The following is a 21,784-nucleotide window of genomic DNA, read 5'->3' as shown; positions in this document are numbered from 1 at the left end:
ATGGATGTAATCCATTCACGGTTTCGTCGTAAGGTGAAATATGAATTCTTGCGTTCATTATTTAATTATTAATTTAACATTTTTTGTTTTATTCTTGTTATCAATTGAAAGCATAAAGCTAAGATTCTCTGTTTTCCTGACGATGTTAGTTTTCGTCTGAATGAAAAAGCTATAGTTGATATCCTTCTAATATACAAGTTAAACAACTAATTTCAAATCTACTTTTTGGTATCAACGTCGTTTTTGGAAAATTTATTAGTAAGTTATACGTTCCCTGTTTAAGTGTTTCAGAATTTTTATTTTTACCTCAAACCCTCTTACTTAACATGCCTCACTCCACGTCTCAACAATATGTTGACATATTCCTTTCGTTACTTTAACAAATATTCACTAAACTCAACCAACATAAATTGATTTACTTTGGGTTGACTGCTCGGTGTCAAAATTTACACGCTTAGTTACATAACTGTGTATCTCTTATATTATATATTGTGACAAAAAAGTACCCGGAAATTGTACATAAAACGCAAATATTTAATTATTCAACAATATTTATTTTGTCGCCTTCAAAGTAACCCCAACCAGATGTTATTATGTATATTTATGGCAACGATTTTTCAGTTCTCCAAACACTTTTCATAAGCAGTTTTTGGGATGGCCTTCAGCTCCTTCAGCGACAGCGAATTTTGTTCTATCTCCTCCATGGACTGAAAACGAGTTCCACAGAGTAGCCATTGCAGCTTGAGGAACAAGAAGAAATCACACGGAGCTAAGTCTGGTGTATATAGTATTTATTGCGTATTTGACTTTAAATTCGGTCACAATCGTGGCTTGATGCGAAGGTGCATTATGATCGTGTAAAAGTCAGGAATTGTTCCTCCACAATACCGGCCGTTTTTGACGGCTGTTCTCACACAAACGCCTCAATGTGGCCAAATAGAAATCTCTATTGACTGTCTGTCCTTCTGGTACAAATTTATGTTGCACCAAACCACGAATATAGAAAAAACCTGGGCTTCATCTTAATTTTTCAGCGGCTTTGGCCTGGTTTTTTTTTGTTTTCGGCTCTTTTTTTTCCTCCATATCGATGATTGTTGACTTTTTGCATTTCAGACTCATAAATCCATGTTAATCGGCAGTTATAATGCTCTCAATGAATGTGGGATCGGAATTCGCACGATCAAGCATGCCCAAAGAGACCTGTTTACGGCACTCTTTTTGAAAAAAATTCAGCTTTATCGGGACGAGTCGAGCAAGAACGCGTTTTATACCCAAAATGTCCACCAAGATCGTTCGAACGGACTCGCGAGATATGTCGAGCTTTCTTTCCATCTCTCTAACACTTGCCTGACAATTTCCATTGTCATTTCCTTCATTTTTTGAATATTTTCATCAGTTGACACTTCGACCTGAAGGTCGCCTAGAACGAGGCATATCTTCAACGATTTTACGATCGTATTTGAAGACTTTGTAACACTCGTAGGCTTGTATTCTTGATAAAACATTCACAACGACTCCGCACACGAAATTCGGTTAGAATTACACAGTTTGAGACAAATTCTTTCTTCAATATTTTTCTCCATTGAAAAAATCGCTACGCACCACTGAGGTATACAGACTTAAGCAGCAAACTGGTTGACAGAACGCACTCATATTTGGCATACTACTCTAGGGATTTAATTACAATTTCCGGGTGCTTTTTTGTCACAATGTATATGCGCAGCATTTGTAGGCTTGTGACTTTGGGTCAAATGTCAGTTAGTTGAAGCCAAAAAGTGATTGTTAATTTATAGCTGTTCACACACTATTAATATAATATTAATTTTATGGCATACACATACATTTACATATACACACAAACACTTGCACATGGCATGTATTGGTTTACTGGTGTTTACTTATGCAATTAAAGCGTTTAAACATTAATAACGGTTGTCTACGCAAAGCATAGACGTCCGTCGCTCAGTCTTTCCCACTTTCTTCGTTTCTTTTACACACCTTCCTTGTCGTTTTCTTCGCAACACTTGCTTGCATGCAACAAAATTCCAGAGCAAAATTAAGTGATATGACCGACCTTCTGGCATTTAGTGACACTTTGTGTTTGAACCGTTAACCCGCTTTTCGTGCAACAACACCAAAATGTGAGCAAAGTTCATATACAAATATACTTACCTACACATACATACATATGTATATGTACGCACAGACAGCCAAACCTCAAGCATAGACGTGAAAGCTGTACGAAGAGGAAGAGAAAGAGAAGAGGGGGGCGAGCATATCATAAATATTTGCCAAGTGACCCATTCGTGTGGAATGCAACACAGCAAAAGGATTGTTTTAATTGTTTCAAAACTTCGCCAAATGCTTGTGAGCACACAAACCCACATACACATTCAAATAGCAGGCGACATGCAACAAAATGCGACATGGCAAGCCAGCGTTTGCCCCAGAAACGACGAAATATACAAATGTGTACGTGTGTGTATGTGGGTGGGTGCTGTAACGCAATCCCGCCCGTAGCACCCTGGGATATAGGGCACTGCAATAGGCGTGCGGTTTGTCACATTCTTTTTTCTCTTTATTAGTTTTGCACCCAAAAGTGGGGAGTGAGGAGTTGGGAGGGGGGTCATGTGACCGAAAAGTTTTTCGACAGTTTCGAAAGTTTCTCCACTGGCCATTCTAAATGGAGTTTTGCTGGAATAGGATTATTTTTCGCAGCCGATATGACTCGGAAGCTGGACACGCTGCGGTTGTTGGCAGCAGAGCGTGCCACTGCGCAAATTAAAGTTGAGTTTGCTATAATTGTGTGGATATGACGTACATTAACAGGGGAAAGTTTTTATTTTACGTGCATAAAACAAATAAATATCCATTTACGTTACTCACATGTAACTATAAATATAATTTCAACTGCTTAAATTACGTTGCCGCAAATAATAAAAGAGTTCATGGAGATTTTTCTTTTAGACCTTAAATAAATTGTCATAGAAGCTTTTATCTCCAGATTTAGGAAGAAAGTAGTGCAATGAAGGCTCCATCTCGAGGTAATCCAGTAATTAAGTGACAATTTAGAGTCTCGAACTCACTCTGTAACCCAGCTACAAATGTAACTCTGCACTAAAACCGCATGTTCTAAGATTTCCTTGTTAGTAATTAAGGTTTGTAAAACTCTTGCCTACGAAGAACACCGCATGACTCTACCCACCTATTTGAATGTCTAGAAACCTATTTATCTCAGACCTCTTTTCTCACAGCTCGACACTGTGCATACAGTTTCATAAAATAAACCTTTATGTGGTTCCGATGACACTTACCTTTCTTCAACAGAGTTCTAGACATTCGTTAATACAGGAAGACTAACCACGTTTGATCGATGAGTGAAGCTCCATCTGAGGCGATTTATTTATCATAAATTTTATGGATGTCATACCATTGGGATCACAGAAATATAGTACATAACGAACAATAATCCTGCTGCCTGAACAATTCTCCAGTCATGGTTCTGGGTAAGCAGTTGTAGTCGTAGGGCTTTACACAATTCCTAGTCTTGCCTCTACGCCGCTCACCCTAGAAAAATGACCAACCCTTGTGTAAGATTCGGTAGCCAAACTGGGCGGCGCCTGGGGTCCCGGCTGAAAGAGAGGAAGCTTCAGCGGAGCTAAACTGACATATTCAGTTTAAGGGTTCGCTGAAGTCTAATTGCAGCGTTTGTTTACCAGAGGTACGGCTGCGAGCGGGCTACGATCTCGAAACAAGCGGCTCGCTATATGAATGTATATAAAGCTTTATACTTATTTTTACGTAGAAACCACTCTCAATGAAAACGAAAGAACAGCTGGTTCTTTTGAGGACTGTAGTGTCGCAGTGGAGAGAAAGCGGACAAGCTGCCTCGCAATGTTGCGATTGACTACAACACGAGGGGATGTGATAGTTACTGAGAGTTGAAGAGGGAAGTAAGACGCATTTGCAGATAAAAAAAGAGAGAGGCCGAAATGCCTACGAAGAGCTTGACAAGCTGGCAGACGGGAAGGTTTCAAGACCGGAGCATACTCTTGTAAAATCCAAACAGGTGATCTTGTGGCTGACGTTCAGAGCATACTGAAGCCTGCTGAATATCCGAAGATGGCGAACACGATTCTCCAATCGATGACAATCGAATAGATGTACCATTGCCCGATTATGATGAAAATCGAGTGTGTGAAAGCCTGAAGTCCACCGTCAACAAATTTGTTGGACCTTAACAGCGTGGCTTTAGAAAATCTAGTATCGGCTAGATTTTCACCACGCGTCAAGTCTTGGAAAAGACCCGTGACACACATCAATACTTCATCGCTTTTATAGCCGCTTTCGAAAGCGCGAAAATTAACTATCTCTATTTCGCTATGTCGGTATTTGTTATCTTTGCTAAACAAATATGGCTGTGAAAGCTGACGTTAGGATCGTAATGAACTTCTCCGAGCCGTTCCATACCAAGTGAGGTTTCAGACAAGTGGACTCTCTAGCGTGTGAGTTCTTCAATCTAAAACTAGAGAAAATAATACTAGCTGCAGAGTTAAATATAGAAGGCAACTACTGGTGTACGCCGACGATATTGATATAAAGGGCCTCAACATCCGCGCCGTTTGTTCTGCTTTCTGCAGGCTGGATAAGGAAGTGAAGCATTTGTGAACGAGGACAACACGAAATATCTCCGTCATCAAGCAAACAGTCGTCGCACTTGCGACTAGGCTCTCACGTCACTATTGACATAACTTTGAAGGCGTAGATAATTTCTCTCTCTCTCTCGACGAACAAAGATCAATCTCTAGAAATCCCTTATTGCTCCTGTCCTGCTATATGGTGCTTAAGCTGAGTCGTCTTTAGGAGCGTTCGAGATAAAGTTATTGCGTAAAATTTATGGTCCAGCTTTGAAGGTTTTTAATTCAGTATCCGCCGTTGGAAGCAGAGGAAGAGAAATACCTTCACTTCGTTGAAGAGATCAGGTGGAGAAGGACCTGACTGTACTTGCTATCTCGAATTGGCCAAATAGTAAAAAGCAGAAACCACAGGTCCGATGTTGTTAACTCGGCTATAATGGCATAAGCGGTGTCTACGCTAGTAAAGAGAATAGTTTATATAGTGAACTATATAACCTTTTGTTATAGTCTTTGTTGACGGGAAGTCTTCTATGTTTGATGTATTATATCGGGTGATTTTTTAAGAGCTTGATAACTTTTTTTTTAAAAAAAAACGCATAAAATTTGCAAAATCTCATCGGTTCTTTATTTGAAACGTTAGATTGGTTCATGACATTTACTTTTTGAAGATAATTTCATTTAAATGTTGACCGCGTCTGCGTCTTAGGTGGTCCATTCGGAAAGTCCAATTTTTGGGCAACTTTTTCGTTCATTTACTCGACGTATGTATGTAACCGATGAGGTCATTTCAGATTTTCTTCATAGCATTAACAATAAATCATGATGGTAAATAAACCACTGAATTTTGGAAAGCCGAAAAGACAAAACTCTTCTTCGGTTAAACTCTTATCGCCCTTAAAGTCTTATCATTCAATTTAAGTTTAAGTTACAAGAAATATTCTATTTTACTTTATGACTACTTTTATATGCACTTACGTATAGCTTATCGCACATTAAGCCCATAAAAATTATGAAACATCAGCAACAACACGACCAGACAGTAATGTCACCAAAACAAAATCAAAACGAAAATGCCAAAGAATGATGGCTAACAACCGGCCACTCGAAGTCATCAGATAAGCGACAATCGGTCAACAATTATCGTTGTAAGTAGCCATGTTATGAATAATTTAGGATATGATCCCTCGATAACCGTTAAGCGGCAAACGTTAACGGCCAGCACAAGCGAGCATCCATCCTTCCACAACTGACCATCCGTGCGCGTCTTCTAAGCACTGCGTTGGTGGATGACTAAGCATGCCAGCCATGCGGCTCCCACTAATCCTGTCGATATTGCTAGTAAATGACAAGTGCTGATGTTGTCATTTCATTCAATCATAAATATTAAGTAAAATACATCCATATATCAAGTGTCTCGATAAACCAACCAAAGTGGTGTGGCTTCGAGGAATGTGGCACAACGTGGCCTGGTTGAACGGTTGCTTGCTTGAGTGTCGGCTGGTGAGGGGACGCTTGTGTAGTAAAATGGCCGAAGGCAGCTGGCAGTTGGATGCCGGTTTATTTGAGTGTGTGTATGTGTAGCTCGGCACGCACACTAACACACTTTTCCTGGTTCAATAATATGTAGTTTATACCATTGTTTGTTGTTATTGTTCTTAATGTTTTTTTTGCTGCTCCGCATATTTTGCCTTGTTTATTATTTCATGTTGTTGTTGGTGTTGTATTAGACGTACTCTCGACTGTAACAATCGTAATCGGCCAATCCGTTACGTCAATAATTGATGACAAGGCAGAAATTACGCAAGTTAACGGTGGTTATTGTTTTCTTGATGGGCACAGTGTCTTGGGTTGCGTACAAGCATGGAGGGGGTAACTTTAAGGTCCGTTTATATACATATGTATGTATGTATGCGTACATACTATATAAATTAAACAGGGTGTGTTTGATGTCTAAGATTGAGTTAGCGGAGTTAGTTAAGTGTGGGGCTAAAAAAATGCTTTGTTTTCGGAAAGATAATAAAAATTATGAAAATAGACGGTTTACCTCAGCAGACGCTCGGAATTACTTTTAAGACTTTTGTAGGACACTTGAAGCTTGTACATTCTTTAAGTGAAAGGCCGCTCCGTCTTTTTCTAGCTTCACAAAGATATATTTTACTTGATGTCTGTTATCTTATAACATTTTTTGTCACACTACTAGTTATTCAGCTTTTGAGATGAAGCGCCCCTGTCAGCCTGCTTGAACAGTCTTTCGAGGTTATCTTGGTCATTTAAAGTTTCTAATCTTATTTTAGATAAGTGACCGCCGCGGCTGGCTGGACTAAATTCCTACCGAGAGGCCAGTTTTAGACTACTTTTTGCAGTGATTGGGTCGGCAGGTCAGCAATTCAGGCACGAAAAAGTGCATAAATCTTGGCTTCATATTTAAATAAATAAGGACTAATGATACACTTTGCCAATAGAGTTCGCCAAATAGTGACTTTTTGAGGTGGAGTAATGGTCTCTCTGAGAGCACTCGTCACCAACACGGTATAAGGGAACTGTGGGATGGCATTTCAAGCTCCTTACGTACAGCTCCAAACGAAACCATTGGTTTTCGGAAAATGTAAAAGAACAGGCGGTACGATGAGGAGTGGGATGGAATAAATACCGAGAGTTGAAGAGGGATGTGAGACGCACTTCTTCTTCTTAATTGGCGTAGACACCGCTTACGCGATTATAGCCGAGTTAACAACAGCGCGCCAGTCGTTTCTTCTTTTCCCTACGTGGCGCCAATTGGATATTTCAAGCGAAGCCAGGTCCTTCTCCACTTGGTTCTTCCAACGGAGTGGAGGTCTTCCTCTTCCTCTGCTTCCCCCGGCGGGTACTGCGTCAAATACTTTCAGAGCTGGAGTCTTTTCGTCTATCCGTACAACATGACCTAGCCAGCGTAGCCGCTGTCTTTTAATTCGCTGAACTATGTCAATGTCGTCGTATATCTCGAACAGCTCATCGTTCCATCGAATGCGATATTCGCCGTGGCCAACGCGCAAAGGACCATAAATCTTTCGCAGAATCTTTCTCTCAAAAACTCGTAACGTCGACTCATCGGTTGCTGTCATCGTCCAAGCCTCTGCACCATATAGCAGGACGGGAATTATGAGCGACTTATAGAGTTCGGCTTTTGTTTGTCGAGAGAGGACTTTACTTTTCAATTGCCTACTCAGTCCGAAGTAGCACCTGTTGGCAAGAGCAATCCTGCGCTTGATTTCCAGGCTGACATTGTTGGTGGCGTTAATACTGGTTCCTAAATAGACGAAATTATCTACAACTTCAAAGTTATAACTGTCAACAGTGACGTGAGAGCCAATAAGGAGCATGCATCAGCTTCTTTGTAAAATATGGTCGGACGAAAGCATGCCCAACGATTGGAATTAAAGTGTGCTCTGCCCAATCCACAAAAAGAGAGATTCCAACATCTGCGCCAACTACCGTGGGATAAGCCTCCTAAACGTATTGTGTGAAAGATAAAATCCCGCCGTCAACAAACTGTTTGGACCTTATAAGTGTGGCTGTAGACCTGGAAAATCAGTAAATTAAAATCAGCACACACCATCTCTTCGCCGATTTCAAAGCTGCTTTTGATAGCACGAAAAGCCATTATGTCTGAATTTGGTAATCCCACAAAATTAATACGCCTGTGTAAACTAACGTTGAGCAATACCAAAAGCTCCATGACGATCTTTAAGGACCGCACTGTGCCGTTTGAAACCAAACGAGGTTTTAGGGAAGGCGCCTACCTTTCGTGCGACTTCTTCAATCTACTACTACTGAACTAAATAAATAAAGTAAGCAATGTCTACGCCAATAAAGAAGAAGAAGTGATTCTCGGCAATGGCAATCGGAATCTGTGACCATCTCGTTTTGGGCCGATTCATCGAACATGCGATGCGCTGCTCTGGAGAAGCCTATTTATTGTGAAAAGGCGAACCAAACGAGTATAAATCAAGTAACAGCTGTAAAAAAGACCAGCTCCGAAAAAATGATTGCCTCGTTGGAACCCACACGCCTTAAAAACTCGTTACTTTGCATGAAGATGTTAAGTAGTGGGATCGATAAAGCTGGACCTTGCCATCTTCATATCTTTTATGCATTAGTCAGGGATAATTAGTTTCCTCAAGTGTTGACATTGGCAATGTTCCATTATTTTAAATCAACGTTCTGTTGTTATTTCTATATTTCTTTAAAGTCTGCCGGATAAATAAAATTTAACTGGATTCGAGCTATATCCGAAGAGAAAGAACTATTGGAAGTTAAAATATTTCATTAGTTCTTAATTTTATTTACTTTCGTATAATTTTATAACTTATTCCTAGATGCATGTTTTGATGTATTGAACTTGTGAAACACCCTTTTTAACAGAAAACGCGCATTGCCTTTATCAGCAACTCATTTTTCTAGTTTCACCATTGACGCTTTCACTACTGCCAAATTGACTGACTGTTTCACGGACTCCGCTTATGAATAATAAAAGTTCTTCGGCCCGTGGGCTTGTTGATGTTCAAAGTGAAATTCCGTTGGTCGGAAGTTGTACAACCTTTGCAGATTTCTACCCTTTGCCATTTATGGCTTGTATCTGGCAATTTGTCGCAAATACGCTGGGCGCACATAGACAAGGATGTACGTAAGTATGTATCGAAAGGCAAAACACATTCTGCTCCCTACTAGCTTGCCCTTACTGCTGCCAATAACGTTTGATTTTGGTGACGCCACAGTGATGCCACGCGTGGTCATTTAGTTTTCTTCTTTTTTCCAAAGTCATATTGCTAATGGAATGGGTTTTGTGTGGTAGTACTACAAGGATATGGAATGGTTTTCTAACCTCACTCTCCAAACAATTTTGTATCAATAAAACGGAAAGTTGATTGTGGTGCCACAATTTCTGTTGAATGTTGATTTGTTTATTTGTTCAAAAATTTTCTGGGCTTATAGTCAATAAACAAGTGTCCGTATTAATTTTATACTATATGTATGCATATGTATGTATGTGTGTGTACTTTTTGTTGTTGTAGCATTAAGCCAAAAATACTGGCGACGTTTCCGGCATAAATAACCGGCATTAACCGCGGTCCTCGAATGGCATGAGTAGTACAGGCAGCGGTTCGTTAATTTTTACATGTCAGCATGTAGTAGGTAGTTGGGGCCAAAGCTATATAGAACGCTTAATTTTAAAAATATCAGTATGTGTGTAAGTATAAATTGTTTATACTTGATATTTATTCAGTGTAGTTTTAAAACAACTCATGCGTTCATTTGTTTTGTGCGTAAACAAATCGGTCTGTGGTCGCCATAATGACGCCACTTTTAGCTGTAGAGCTTTTTTGTGCTTTTTAAGGCTTTAATTTTCATTGAATACTTTTATTTTTATCAATAAGCTGATTCCGTTTTATGTTATGATAGCATGTTGTAGCACTTTTTATGTCCAAAACAATCTCTTCACAAGACGGGCGGTAAAATAGTAGATGACTTCCGTGAAGCTTAGAGCACTGCAACCCAGGAAAAAGCCAATTAGACCGCCAATATAAACTGGAAAGAGATATTGCGGTATGTATATACAATATATGTATGTTAATAAAGATTATAATCAGAAACGCAATGCTTTCATACTATACTTAGTCCTGCCATAAGTCCTATTATAAATCTAGGGTGTTATGAAAATTTAACTATAATACAATTTTTAATAAAGCTAATTTTATCTAATAATGTATATGTATACATTTGCCTTTTATATTTCGGGATTAGAGAACAAAAAAAAATCATCGAAAATCGCTTATTGGTTTTCAAAATATTATCCATTAAAACCAATTGTCGAAACACCTTCGTCACTCAGAGATCAGGTATCTTCAAAACATGCCTTTTGAACGCATCAACCGCCCCTTCAGCTGTCGAAAAACTTCGACCTGTTAGTTTGTTTGGAATAAAAAGAAGTCATTCAGTCTCAAGTCAGGGCTCTACAGCGAAATACTCATCAAATCAATTGTGACTACCAACTATAGTCCCGTAAATTTAAATCTTTAGCAACGAAACCAGATATATTGTTTTTAAGACACCGCTGGTAGATTTTTGCCTTATGTGTCGGAGTAGAATATGCTCGCCATCGAACAGGGTATTGCCTAACTATCTTATCTTGCCTTCTAAAACATCATGCTGGTATATTTTGGTCCTAGTTTTAACTCTTCTATCAAAGGAAGTGGAGGTGAAAAACCTGTTCAGAAGGCTCCCCATAAAATAGTAAACGTTGTTATTTTGCTTATTAAAAATTTCTTCAATTTCTTCTTTCTCGTACTTTAGATCTTCCCCAGTTTTCTTCTAGTGAATAACGACCCATTTCGTAAATTTAAGCTTTTTACTGAATATCTGTCACTTTCCGAATGGTATTTGACGTTTCCAATGTCGAAATATTGATAATTCAAATTTAAAACGTTAGATGGCCAACCCTGTACCATTGCCTTTGATGCCATGAACTAGAAATATTAAGTGTATGAGATGATCATAATTTTCACCCAAGCAGTGTACGAAAAACGTTTTTTTGGTATGTCAGGGTCGATTCTGGATAAGTAGGAGTTTATCTTGCTAAATTAACTGTTATTAGCTATTACATCTATTAGCGTCTACTAGGGGTGGTGGTTTGACTTCAACTACGGTTTCTGCGAAATGATCACAGCAAATTTCTTGAAGAGCAGTGCATTGTGTTCCTTGGCCGGAAGCAACAGGCCTCATTATGTACAGGTTCGACAGGATATATGAAGAGGCATCCTGTAATGGTACGGAGTGCAGTATTCTGATCCGTCTAAAGCTTCTTCTTCTGCGTTTCACTACACCTAGGCAGTAGTTGATGACCGGTCGACCAATTGGCTTGTATGTTGTCAACATCGTTTTTCAGTCTTTTTCCCAGGAACTGTTGGCTAGGGAATAGGCGATTTTATTACGAAGAAGCAACATGAGTTGACAGCTGAAATTTTAACGCTATCGAGTATGATATTAAGATCCAGTCTGTACTATATATTATAGTCGCTATGGATTTCTTCTTCTCTTTTATTGGCGTATACAGCGCTTACGCGATTATATCCGATTTAACAGTCGTTTATATTTTTTCGCTACGTGGCGCCAATTGGAGATTCCAAGCGAAGCCAGGTCCTTCTCCACCTGCTCTTTCCAACGGAGTGGCTCTTCCTCTGCTTCCCACAGCGGGTACTGCGTCGAATACTTTCAGAGTTGGAGTGTTTTTGTCCAACGTCTAGCCAGCCGAGCCGCTGTTTTTTAATTCACTGAACTATGTCAATGTCGTTGCATATCTCATGCAGCTCATCATTCCATCGAATGTGATATACGCAGTAGCCAACGTACAAAGGCGCATACATTTTTCGCAGAACCTTTCTCTCGAAAACCCGCAACGTCGACTCATCAGTTGTTGTCATCGTCCATGCCTCTGCACCATACAGCAGGACGTGAATAATGAGTGACTTATTGAGTTTGGTTTTTGTTCGTCGAGAGAGAACTTTACTCCTCAATTGTCTACATAGTCCAAATTAGCTAGTTGGCAAGAGTTATTCTGTGTTGGATTTCAAGGCTAATATTGGTGTTGCTGCTATTACTGGTTCCAAGATAGACGAAATTATCTACGACTTCAAAGTTATGACTGTCAACAGTGACGAATCCGCATGCCTGAAACCTCGCTTGGTATCGAACGGCTCGGAAAAGTCCTTCTCGATCCTGACGAACCTTTTTGGTGTTACTCAACGTCAGCTTACATAGACGTATTCGCTTTGTGAGGATTATTGGATGCTGTTTTTTTCTTTTTATTAGGAGTGGTTTCTAAGTGGTAGGTCACAAACCCAGCGCAGGACTGTATAAGGCTTTATACATATCTATCTAGCGAGCTGCTTGTTTTAAGACTGACGCTCGCTTACATCCACACCTTTGGTGAACAGACGCTGCAATTCTCGAAATATAGAAGTTTAATAGTAGCGGGTAGAAGACACAATGCTGCGGAAACTCATGTTTAATTCTTCTTAACTTAGAATCTTGACCTTTAAACAGTGCGAATGATTGCCGACAACTCAGAAAATTCTTGAAAATTACACAAACTATTGTAATGGCGCATGGTGCCTTGACCTTTAAGGGGAAATTTTCTTAGGGAGTGGTTAAACATATACTATTGGCTTGAAGAAAAAAGAAGGTGTGCATGAAGCTAAATTTTATTGACCTCTAAGGTTTATTTTTGTGTAAAAATGTTGGCAATGTGAAGTTAAATAAAACCCAATGCTTTGATCATAAGAAAATTTTGAAGTTCCCCAACAGATTGGTGAGGCATTGCGGTGCCAAAAAATTTCCTTACAGTGACAACACTGATAAAGAGGTTTTCGTAATCAATGGCTCGCACTTACCCAACACATCAGCAAAGGAGAAGAGCACGTCACGTCTAAGCTGCATTTTTGGATAGTCTATAATGCCCCACTGGAGGTTTGCGCCCAAAAACCAAACTCTGGATCGCTGTAAGAATTTAAATGACATAAAAATAAAATACATTAAATCGAAGAAGCAGTCATTTTTAGATTTTGAAGCGTCGTCAGACATAACCTATTTGAAACAATGAACTCACCTAAAATGATAAATCAAGCAACTTTTATAATGTTGTTGTCAGAAGTTGTAGCATTTCTCGATTGCAGCACTTTTCATTGACACATTGCAATGCATGCTTCGCAATAACAACACTTTGAAGTAACATACTAAAGCGACTGTGCTCAAATAAGACTATCAATTTCGAAGGAAAATATTTTCCTTCCACTGCGTTTTGCAGGCTCATTCCCCGACGAAGATACTCATGCGCAAAAAAAAAAAATAGTTAACAATAATACTGACAGAATTTTCAATATTGTCGCATTGCAAATACACAGAGCATTACGCTTATAAAAATCCATTACAATACATTCTCACTTTGTATAAAAGTATGCAATGCAATGAAAGTGAGAGAGAGAGAGAGAGAGAGAGAAAAAATACAAGAATGAAGGAATGCAGTCGACAAAAAGTGTGGAGGACCAAAAATATTTTTATCGCCAATAATTCGGCATACAAATTGTGGCACTAACAGCAGCAGCCGGATATGCTGGTAGTCGAGCTATTGCATGCTAACAACACGGGGAAATTTGTGGCAACGCACACATTGTTGCGAGCGAGGATGTGCATTTGCGGAAGTCAAGCGGGTGTGTGAATTGATTTTTGGACTTACGACTGCAATATATGTAACTGTAGATAAATCAGAACAGGGTGTTCATTGAGGATCGCAACTTTTTTGGAAATTCTATCTGTTTGCTTCAGTGAAAGTGATATTCCATTCGGAATACCGTTTAATAAATGCGACGACTATAGACTCCAGTGGTGGGTAATTTTTTCCGTTTACTTCTATAAATACAGTTGATTTAGACAATAAAACATTGACATGCCAGACCTTGGTTACATACAAATACTGATCGAATGAACCGAGCAGTAAATCCAATGTCTGATATTCTTTTTACAGTACTATTTCACTTCAGTGCATTTGGACATGCCAGTTTGGACGATCGATTTATTGTCTTCTGGAACAGGTTCTCCAGTAAAAGCGGCATTTTTACTATGATTTTCGGTATCAAGGTTTGTTCTAGGGAAATTGGCGCGATATTCTTGTTAAGCTAATCAGAGATACATTTGTCAGCTCGTATTATATTTTGAACCCTATTTTAATTCTTCGAAGACTTTCCTTGTCATCCAGATGGATTTAAGTTAAATGAATACCTAATAACATTTATTTTCTACTTTCTGACGTTAAGTCAACAAATAACAGTTTTGTGTTTTTCTCTAATTTTTAGAGACATTTTTACATAAAACCTACTATTATCGACCGTGGAGTGTCGATTCGACACCGTTTGCAGCAACTCGAGCTGACGTATAGAACGACTTGACGCATTTTACATCGAGATTTTAAATTGACAGCCTACGAAATACAGCTTGTGTAAGAACTGAAGCCGATCGATCTTCCTAAGCGACATCGCTCGCTCTATGGGCTCTTGAAAAGTTCCAAGAAGATCCGACGTTTTCGTACCAAATTTTGTTCAGCGAAATGGGCCTTAATTTTTAGCTCAACGGGTATGTAAACAACCAAAAATGCCGCGTTGGAGACGAAGAGCAACCTGAAGAGATTCAAGATATTCAAGAGCTACTATTTCATCTAGAAAATAACAACGGTTTGGTGAGGTTTGTGGAATCATCTGTCCATATTTCTTCAAAAATGATGCCGATGAAAACGTAACTGGCGACCGATATCCCGCCATGATAACCGACTTTTTGATGCCGGAAATTGAAGGTGGTGATCTCGTGACATTTGGTTTTATCAAGACACATCGTATTAATTAATGGATTTATTGAGAGAACACTTCGGTGAGCAGATAATTTCAAATTTCGGGCCGGTCGATTGTCCCCCAAGATCGTGTGATATCACAACGTTTGATTTTTTCCTGTGGGGATATACATATAAAGTCTAAAGTCTATGCGGAAAATCCCGCTTCGGAGATTTCGACCTAAAAATTTCTTTAACCTAACTCTCAAGAAACACCCCCTATTTTTCGTTAGTTTGCTTCATCACTTCATAAGTAACTGATACTACTCATATGATGATGCAGTTATAACGGTGCCGCATGTGCCATATTGGCGCTTTCCACTTGGCGATGACACTACCAAATATAGTTTAGTTATATATACATATGTGATATGATATGGCATACTTGTGTGCATATGTGGGTGAGTGATATGAAGTTCGTGTGTGTAAATACCAAAAATGACAAGTGAAACCGTTTACAATACTTACATGGGACTGCACAAAGAAATTGGAGTCATCGCAATTTGACAGGCAATGACAATCGATTTTATACCGACTGGACTTGAGCGAGATGATTTCTCCTGAAAATGGAATGTTGACAAGAGATATTGAAAATAAAATATTTACAATTTATAGTTAAAAATTTCTAAAATTTGGATGGAAAAAGTGACTTAGACGAATTAAAAGTTCTTGAAATGAGATTTATTTTATTTCCAACAATAAGCTCTATGTCTGGTAGTGCTGCGTTAAAGCAACAGTATGACAATGTCTTCGTTTTCTGCATGTCTTTGTTTCCTGGTGGCTATCCGGTTGGTTGGGGAATTTATTTTTACCATCAGAATGATCTTAATTTCACTGGAAATATTAATTAACCGGTATTCTCGAAGTTATGACTTTTTGTTTAATGTCTTCACGCAGCAATGAGATCAATGTAGAGTTTCTCAAATTAATTACTGGACTCACTTAACTCCCTTATGTTGTTATGTCCAGATTAAGGAGTTCAATGGGTTTATGGGTTTTAAAAAATCTATTTTTTATTGCCTTATTAAATTCTAGAACACCTCTAGAATATTGTCCTAAATTTAAGTCGGTTCGCAAGATTTCTTAACCGATCTTCATGAAATTTTACACAGGTCTTTGAGATAAAATTCTTAAAGACTTGGACGAAGGATTTTTTTCCATTACAACTATTTAAAGAATATAAGAATATTTAATTTTTTCGTAAAAATGTCTGCCAAAAAACCAATTTTCAGTTTTTTTCCTTCGTTTAAGTTCTAAGTTAAGGTTTTAACAAAAAAAAAACGTATTTTTTCACTTTAGATAATTCTGTAAGTAGTTATCCTGCCAATGCGGGCGCAGGGGTCACCTGAAATAGCGTCACAATGGCCGAGTTTAAAATATTTTTTTTTCCAAAAATTTCAGAGTTTCTTTGTTATTCGTGTACACTTGTAACAATAAATAGTTCTAATAAAATATTTCATTTTTTATATGAGAAAAAATGTTGAAGAAACGCTGTTTTTTACCCGAGGAAGCTCATGTAAGCCCTTGAGCCTAGTAAACTACTGAAATATAATTGTTTTCAAAAATAGAGCTTTCTAAAAGCAAAATTGGTAACTAGATTTAGACTTCCAAGAAGATGAGATTATAAAGATTAACGAAAATCTCTTTCAAGTTTCTCAGAAGCAAAAAGTTAGAATCATCGAAAGTCTTCTAAATACCCACGTTATTAGGTGTTTGTGATAGGGCTGGTTCGACAACATGGTTTACCACGATCCTGTTGTCCTATGTTCTGTTGAGAGGCTTCAGGATATACGAGATTCCTTTTATTATTTATTCGTCGAAATATTTTGTTTCTGTGCGATTAACAGTCAGAGGTCTTATTGGAATTGTTGAAATACCGGAAGGATCAGTGAAAACGATTTTGAAGCATTATTTGGGTCTAAGAAAAGTGACAGCACGATTGGTTCCAAAATCACTAATTTTTCGAAAACAAAGTCGCGTTAACGTCTGTGAAAGAATGCTTTCTGACTACCAGGATGTCATAAAATGTATTACTAGTGTCGCTGAGTCTTGGATCTGTACTCGAAGACCGGGAAACAGACGACGTGGTAAAGGTGAGCCAAAGCCGGAAACACTCCGTCAAAGCAGTTGAAAAATCAAGGTTATGTTAACAGTTTTCTTCGATTATCGAGGTGTGGTGCACTATGAATTCCGACTGGCCAAACTGTTAACAAGTAGTACTATTTGAGTGTTATGCGCCGTTTGTGCAAAGCTGTTCGTAAAAAGAGGTCGGTCTTTTGGGCTGACAGCTCTTGTCTTCTGCACCACAATACTGCATCGTCGCATACTTCATTTAGTCTTTGTGAGGTTTTCAACCAATAAATGGCCGCAACCAACGTAATCGGCTTATGTAATTCCGTGTGGCTTCTGTCTATTCAGCAAACTCCGGAGAAACCTTTTGACACAGTGGAGCAACCAAAGACAAATCCGTGCTGATTGACGTTAACGATTGATTTAAGCAAAAAAAATCCTTATTTTTAACAGAGCACTCAAGAAGTTTGGAAATGTTAGACAGTTTAGAAATAAGCTTGTAATTAGAGACTACTTCCTTACTACCACGTTTAAGTATAGGGGTAATGAATGTCAATTTCCAGTCTGAAGTAAAATTACCAGAAGACAGAGATTTATTGAAGAGAAGCATGAGAGGATATACAAAGGCACGACAATTTTTTATAAATACAAGCGGCAACCCATCACAAATAGCCTTGCACATCTGATTATTTTAGTTAAACAAATATGATAACTCTAGCTCGTCTCTATTTGGTTTGTCATCAGAGAACATTTATTGCGAAATTTTAGCAACATTGAACTAAAGCTTATCAACACTTTTATTTTCTTTGACTAATTTGATACAAACAAACAACTACGAACAGTTTTGATAACTCATGCCTTGGTGTTCCTTTTACCATTAAACTGTCCTTATAATTTTCGGCACCAAAGTTCACACGAAATCTCCAGAGCACCAAAACCAGCAGGCATGTCGTCTAGCAGCGGGGGCCACAGGTGGCGAAAGTGAAATTAAAACTATTACATTTCTACTTTTTCTTATTTCCCTCATTCCTGAGCTAAACTCCATCTGCGTATGATCAGCACCAAATGCCACATTTCCTAATATTCATCCGACATGTGCATATCCAGTTGTACATACATACATATAAGCATGTATGAATGTATGTGTGCATGTGTGTGTGGCCTGGTATAAAATACTCAAGCAGGCTGTGATATGCAGCAATGAATGCCAAAATTTAGTTATGTCCCTTATGTCTGTGTGAGTATGCACGTCCCGGTGTGCGGAGAGGTCATAAGCTCATGGTTGCATGCAGCAGGTGTTCACAGGAAAAATATCATTTTCAAGTTTGCTATAATATATGATGGTGTTGATATTGCTGTGCATCTGCACTGCGTGTCCAGCACTCGTTGCTGCCATTCGGTAATGCATACAAAAACATGGACATACCAGCGTGTCTGTCTGTTACTCCCCGACTCCCTCCCGTTTTTTCTACCTTCGTATGTGTGAATTATTTAATTTCAGCTGCCCTCTCTGCCAATTGTTTCACGCTACTGTGCCAGTTACTATTTTGTGTTTTGTGTGTTTTGCCCACACGCTGGAGTGTGTCGGTCCGTCTTCCGTAGCGTGCTTCGTCTCTAATGTAATTTGTACTCTCTCACTGTTTTCGTGCATTCAAGTTCGTGTGCACATGGAAGGGAGAGTTGTGGGAAGCGCTATTCCGTACAGTTAAAATGCGGAAATGGACAAGTGAAAAGTGTTCGAAGCTAGTGAATCGTTAGCACTCACGCAAGCTTGAGCATTGCTGGCAAAATGAGTAAATTGCATAATTTGAACATGAATTTTAATTTCCTTAAAATATCAGCATGTGGAACGTTGAAGAGCACAATCTATGTTGTGCGCTTAAGTTGTTGCATTTTTGTTGGAATCAACAGAAAACTTATATTTGAATATAAGCTAAGTTGGACCAACATTTTCTTCTAGCAGTCTGTCCATCTGTTCAAGCTGTAACTTGAGTAAAAATAGAGATATCTTGATGAAACTTGGTATGCGCGTCGCTTTGCCTTGTCCGAAAACCAAAAGTTGAAATCAATGGCTCTCAGAGAGCAGGAATGCAAGTCGAGTAGAAAATCGTTCGGCTGTCTGTTGCGATTGCAGCTTCTCGATGTCTAACCTTCCTTGTGTTTGTTGACGTTAGTTTTTTGCTGCACAGAGGCGGGTGCGTATTTTGGCTGCAACAAGATAGTGGTTCGAGGCAATGTAAGGACCTTGAAGTGTATGCACATCTAAAACACTTGAGACGTATCTTCCGTCTATCACAACTTGATCGATTTGATTAGTGGCTTTTCGATCTGTTGACTGCCAGGTAGCTTGATGAATTTTTCTATCTTGAAATCTAGTACTACAGATAACCATATGTCGGGCCCTAGCAAATTCGATTAGCATCAATCCACTTGATGATGTTTCATCGTGGAGGCTGAATTTATCGACCGCTGTGCCGAAGATGCCTTTGGCCTTAAAGTCGCCTAGCCCGATTTTGAAATCGTGAGGGGGACAGCTTTCAAAGGTGCGCTCCAAGCGTTCGTAGAAGGTATCTTTGGTCACATCGTCCTTCTCTTCCGTCCAGGCGGGGGCGCAAGTTATCGAACCTCGTTTTGATGCGGATTGTGGCTAAACGTTTATCCACCGGGGTGAATGACAGTAGTCGGCGACGGAGTTTCTTCTCCCAGCATGTATCCACAAAGAACTGGCAAATGCAGTAATTGTCACAAGGACCTACCAGCCTCAGTCCTTGTCCCGTCCATCGCACTACTTGGATGGCGATGATTTCAGGCTTTACTCTTACAGGGATATCAAACAGCTGGGCACCTTTTCAATTAAAGGACTTCATATTCCAGGTGCGTGCCTTCAAATCGTCATTCTTAATACCTCTGCAGTGGTCGTCATCAAAAGGTGCGTCTCTCATCCGAGGCTCTTTTCCTAAACATTCTTAAACGGACGAAAGCGGACTACAAATTCCCTTGAAACTTCCACTTTCCGGTATACAAATCAAGAATGAATTACTATATCAGGATATTGCACGAATAGTTCAAATGAGGTGTGCCACCTTTCGACTAAAACCTGCCAAAATCGAACCAATATTACTCAAGCCCCTAGAGACTGAATATGTGAACCTAGTGCTTTACCGAAAATAACGGACAATTGTGAGATATATAATTAAAATTCAGAGAGAGTCCTTCCCTGATAATAGTATGTCTGTGTGTCAAAAATGAGTTGAATCGAGTCAATAATTCCCTTAGACCCCATGTATCTAAAATAAAGATTTTCGAACTTCCGGCTGACTTTATACCCCATATATATGTATATAGATTTTATTTATTTTTCTTTTAACCATGCATATTTGTGCTTATTCTATACTCTATTAGTAAAGGTAAGGAAAAATATTTTATATTTGAAACAAGAAAAAACGTTAACATCGGTTGCACCGAAGCTAATGTACCCTTCACAGGTGTATTTTTATACCCTGAACAGGGTATATTAAGTTTGTCACGAAGTTTGTAACACCCAGAAGGAATCGTCGGAGACCCTATAAAGTCAGTATGCTGAGCTGAGTCGATTTAGCCATGTCCGTCTGTCTGTCCGTCTGTCCGTCTGTCTTTCTGTATATATACGAACTAGTCCCTTAGTTTTTAAGATATCGTTTTGAAATTTTGCAAACGTCATTTCAAGAAGCTGCTCATTTGTCGGAACGGCCGATATCGGACCACTATAGCATATAGCTGCCATACAAACTGAACGATCGGAATCAAGTTCTTGTATATACAACTTTGACATTTGACAAGATATATTCACGAAATTTTATGTATGTTATTTTCTAAAGCAACAATGTAATCTCCGAAGAAATTGATCAGATCGGTTAACTATAGCATATAACTGCCATACAAACTGAACACATAGTTACTAACAGAAATGCACCTGTGAAGTATTTAGCTTCGGTGCAACCGAAGTTAACGTTTTTTCTTGTTTTTACTGCCGCCGATACCGGCAGTTCCGACAAATGAGCAGTTTCTTGAAGAGAAAATAACGTTTGCAAATATTGCAAAACGATATCTTAAAAACAGAGCGACTAGTTCGTATATATACAGACAGACGGACATGGCTTAATCGACACAGCTCAACATACTGATCATTTATATCCGACGCTTCTCTCTGGGAGTTACAAACTTTGTGCCAAACTTAATATACCCTGTTCAGGATAAAAATAAATGCTACATAGAGTAGCTCACACCCGTGTTTTAATCCAGGTTAGGTTGAAGACCTCAATCAAGTTCGATCCTCAAAGTTGGAGTCGCGCTTTTATGTCGACCAAGAACTCAAGTCGACAAAATTTTCTACCAAACTTATTGGCCGAAGATTTTATATTGCTGGAACAAAAATAATAGACAGCACAACTAATTATTACAAGATTTCTTCATCTTAAGAGGTTATATACAGTTAGAATTTTCTTAAAATCGACCTTTTTATCTTAATTTCTTAATGTACATACATATATTTAAGAATACACACAGAAAATGTCACTTCGTTCTGGTGATTATTTTCGAAGTTACACTCAAATTTGTAAAGGCCTTTCAGTAGTAAAACGAAAATATTTTCTCACCGATAAATATTTTTTATAAACAATTTAACCCG

General features: G+C 38.8%; 1 protein-coding gene across 1 annotated transcript in view; it reads right to left on the bottom strand.

Annotated features, from left to right (window-relative positions):
- Positions 1 to 10,092: 10,092 nt before the first annotated feature.
- Positions 10,093 to 21,784, bottom strand: part of LOC120770742 (sodium channel protein Nach) — a 39,914-nt gene continuing 28,222 nt past the window's right edge. The window contains exons 7-9 of the mRNA XM_040098330.1: positions 15,517 to 15,608; positions 13,064 to 13,169; positions 10,093 to 10,202 (exon numbers count right to left, since the gene is read on the bottom strand). Coding sequence (XP_039954264.1) covers positions 10,093 to 10,202; positions 13,064 to 13,169; positions 15,517 to 15,608 — 308 coding nt within the window. The remainder of the gene's footprint in view (positions 10,203 to 13,063; positions 13,170 to 15,516; positions 15,609 to 21,784) is intronic.

The sequence above is a fragment of the Bactrocera tryoni genome, chromosome 3 (genome assembly GCF_016617805.1).
Source record: "Bactrocera tryoni isolate S06 chromosome 3, CSIRO_BtryS06_freeze2, whole genome shotgun sequence".
In the NCBI taxonomy this organism is placed as follows: domain Eukaryota; kingdom Metazoa; phylum Arthropoda; class Insecta; order Diptera; family Tephritidae; genus Bactrocera; species Bactrocera tryoni.
This window is presented reverse-complemented; position numbering and strand designations above follow the sequence as displayed.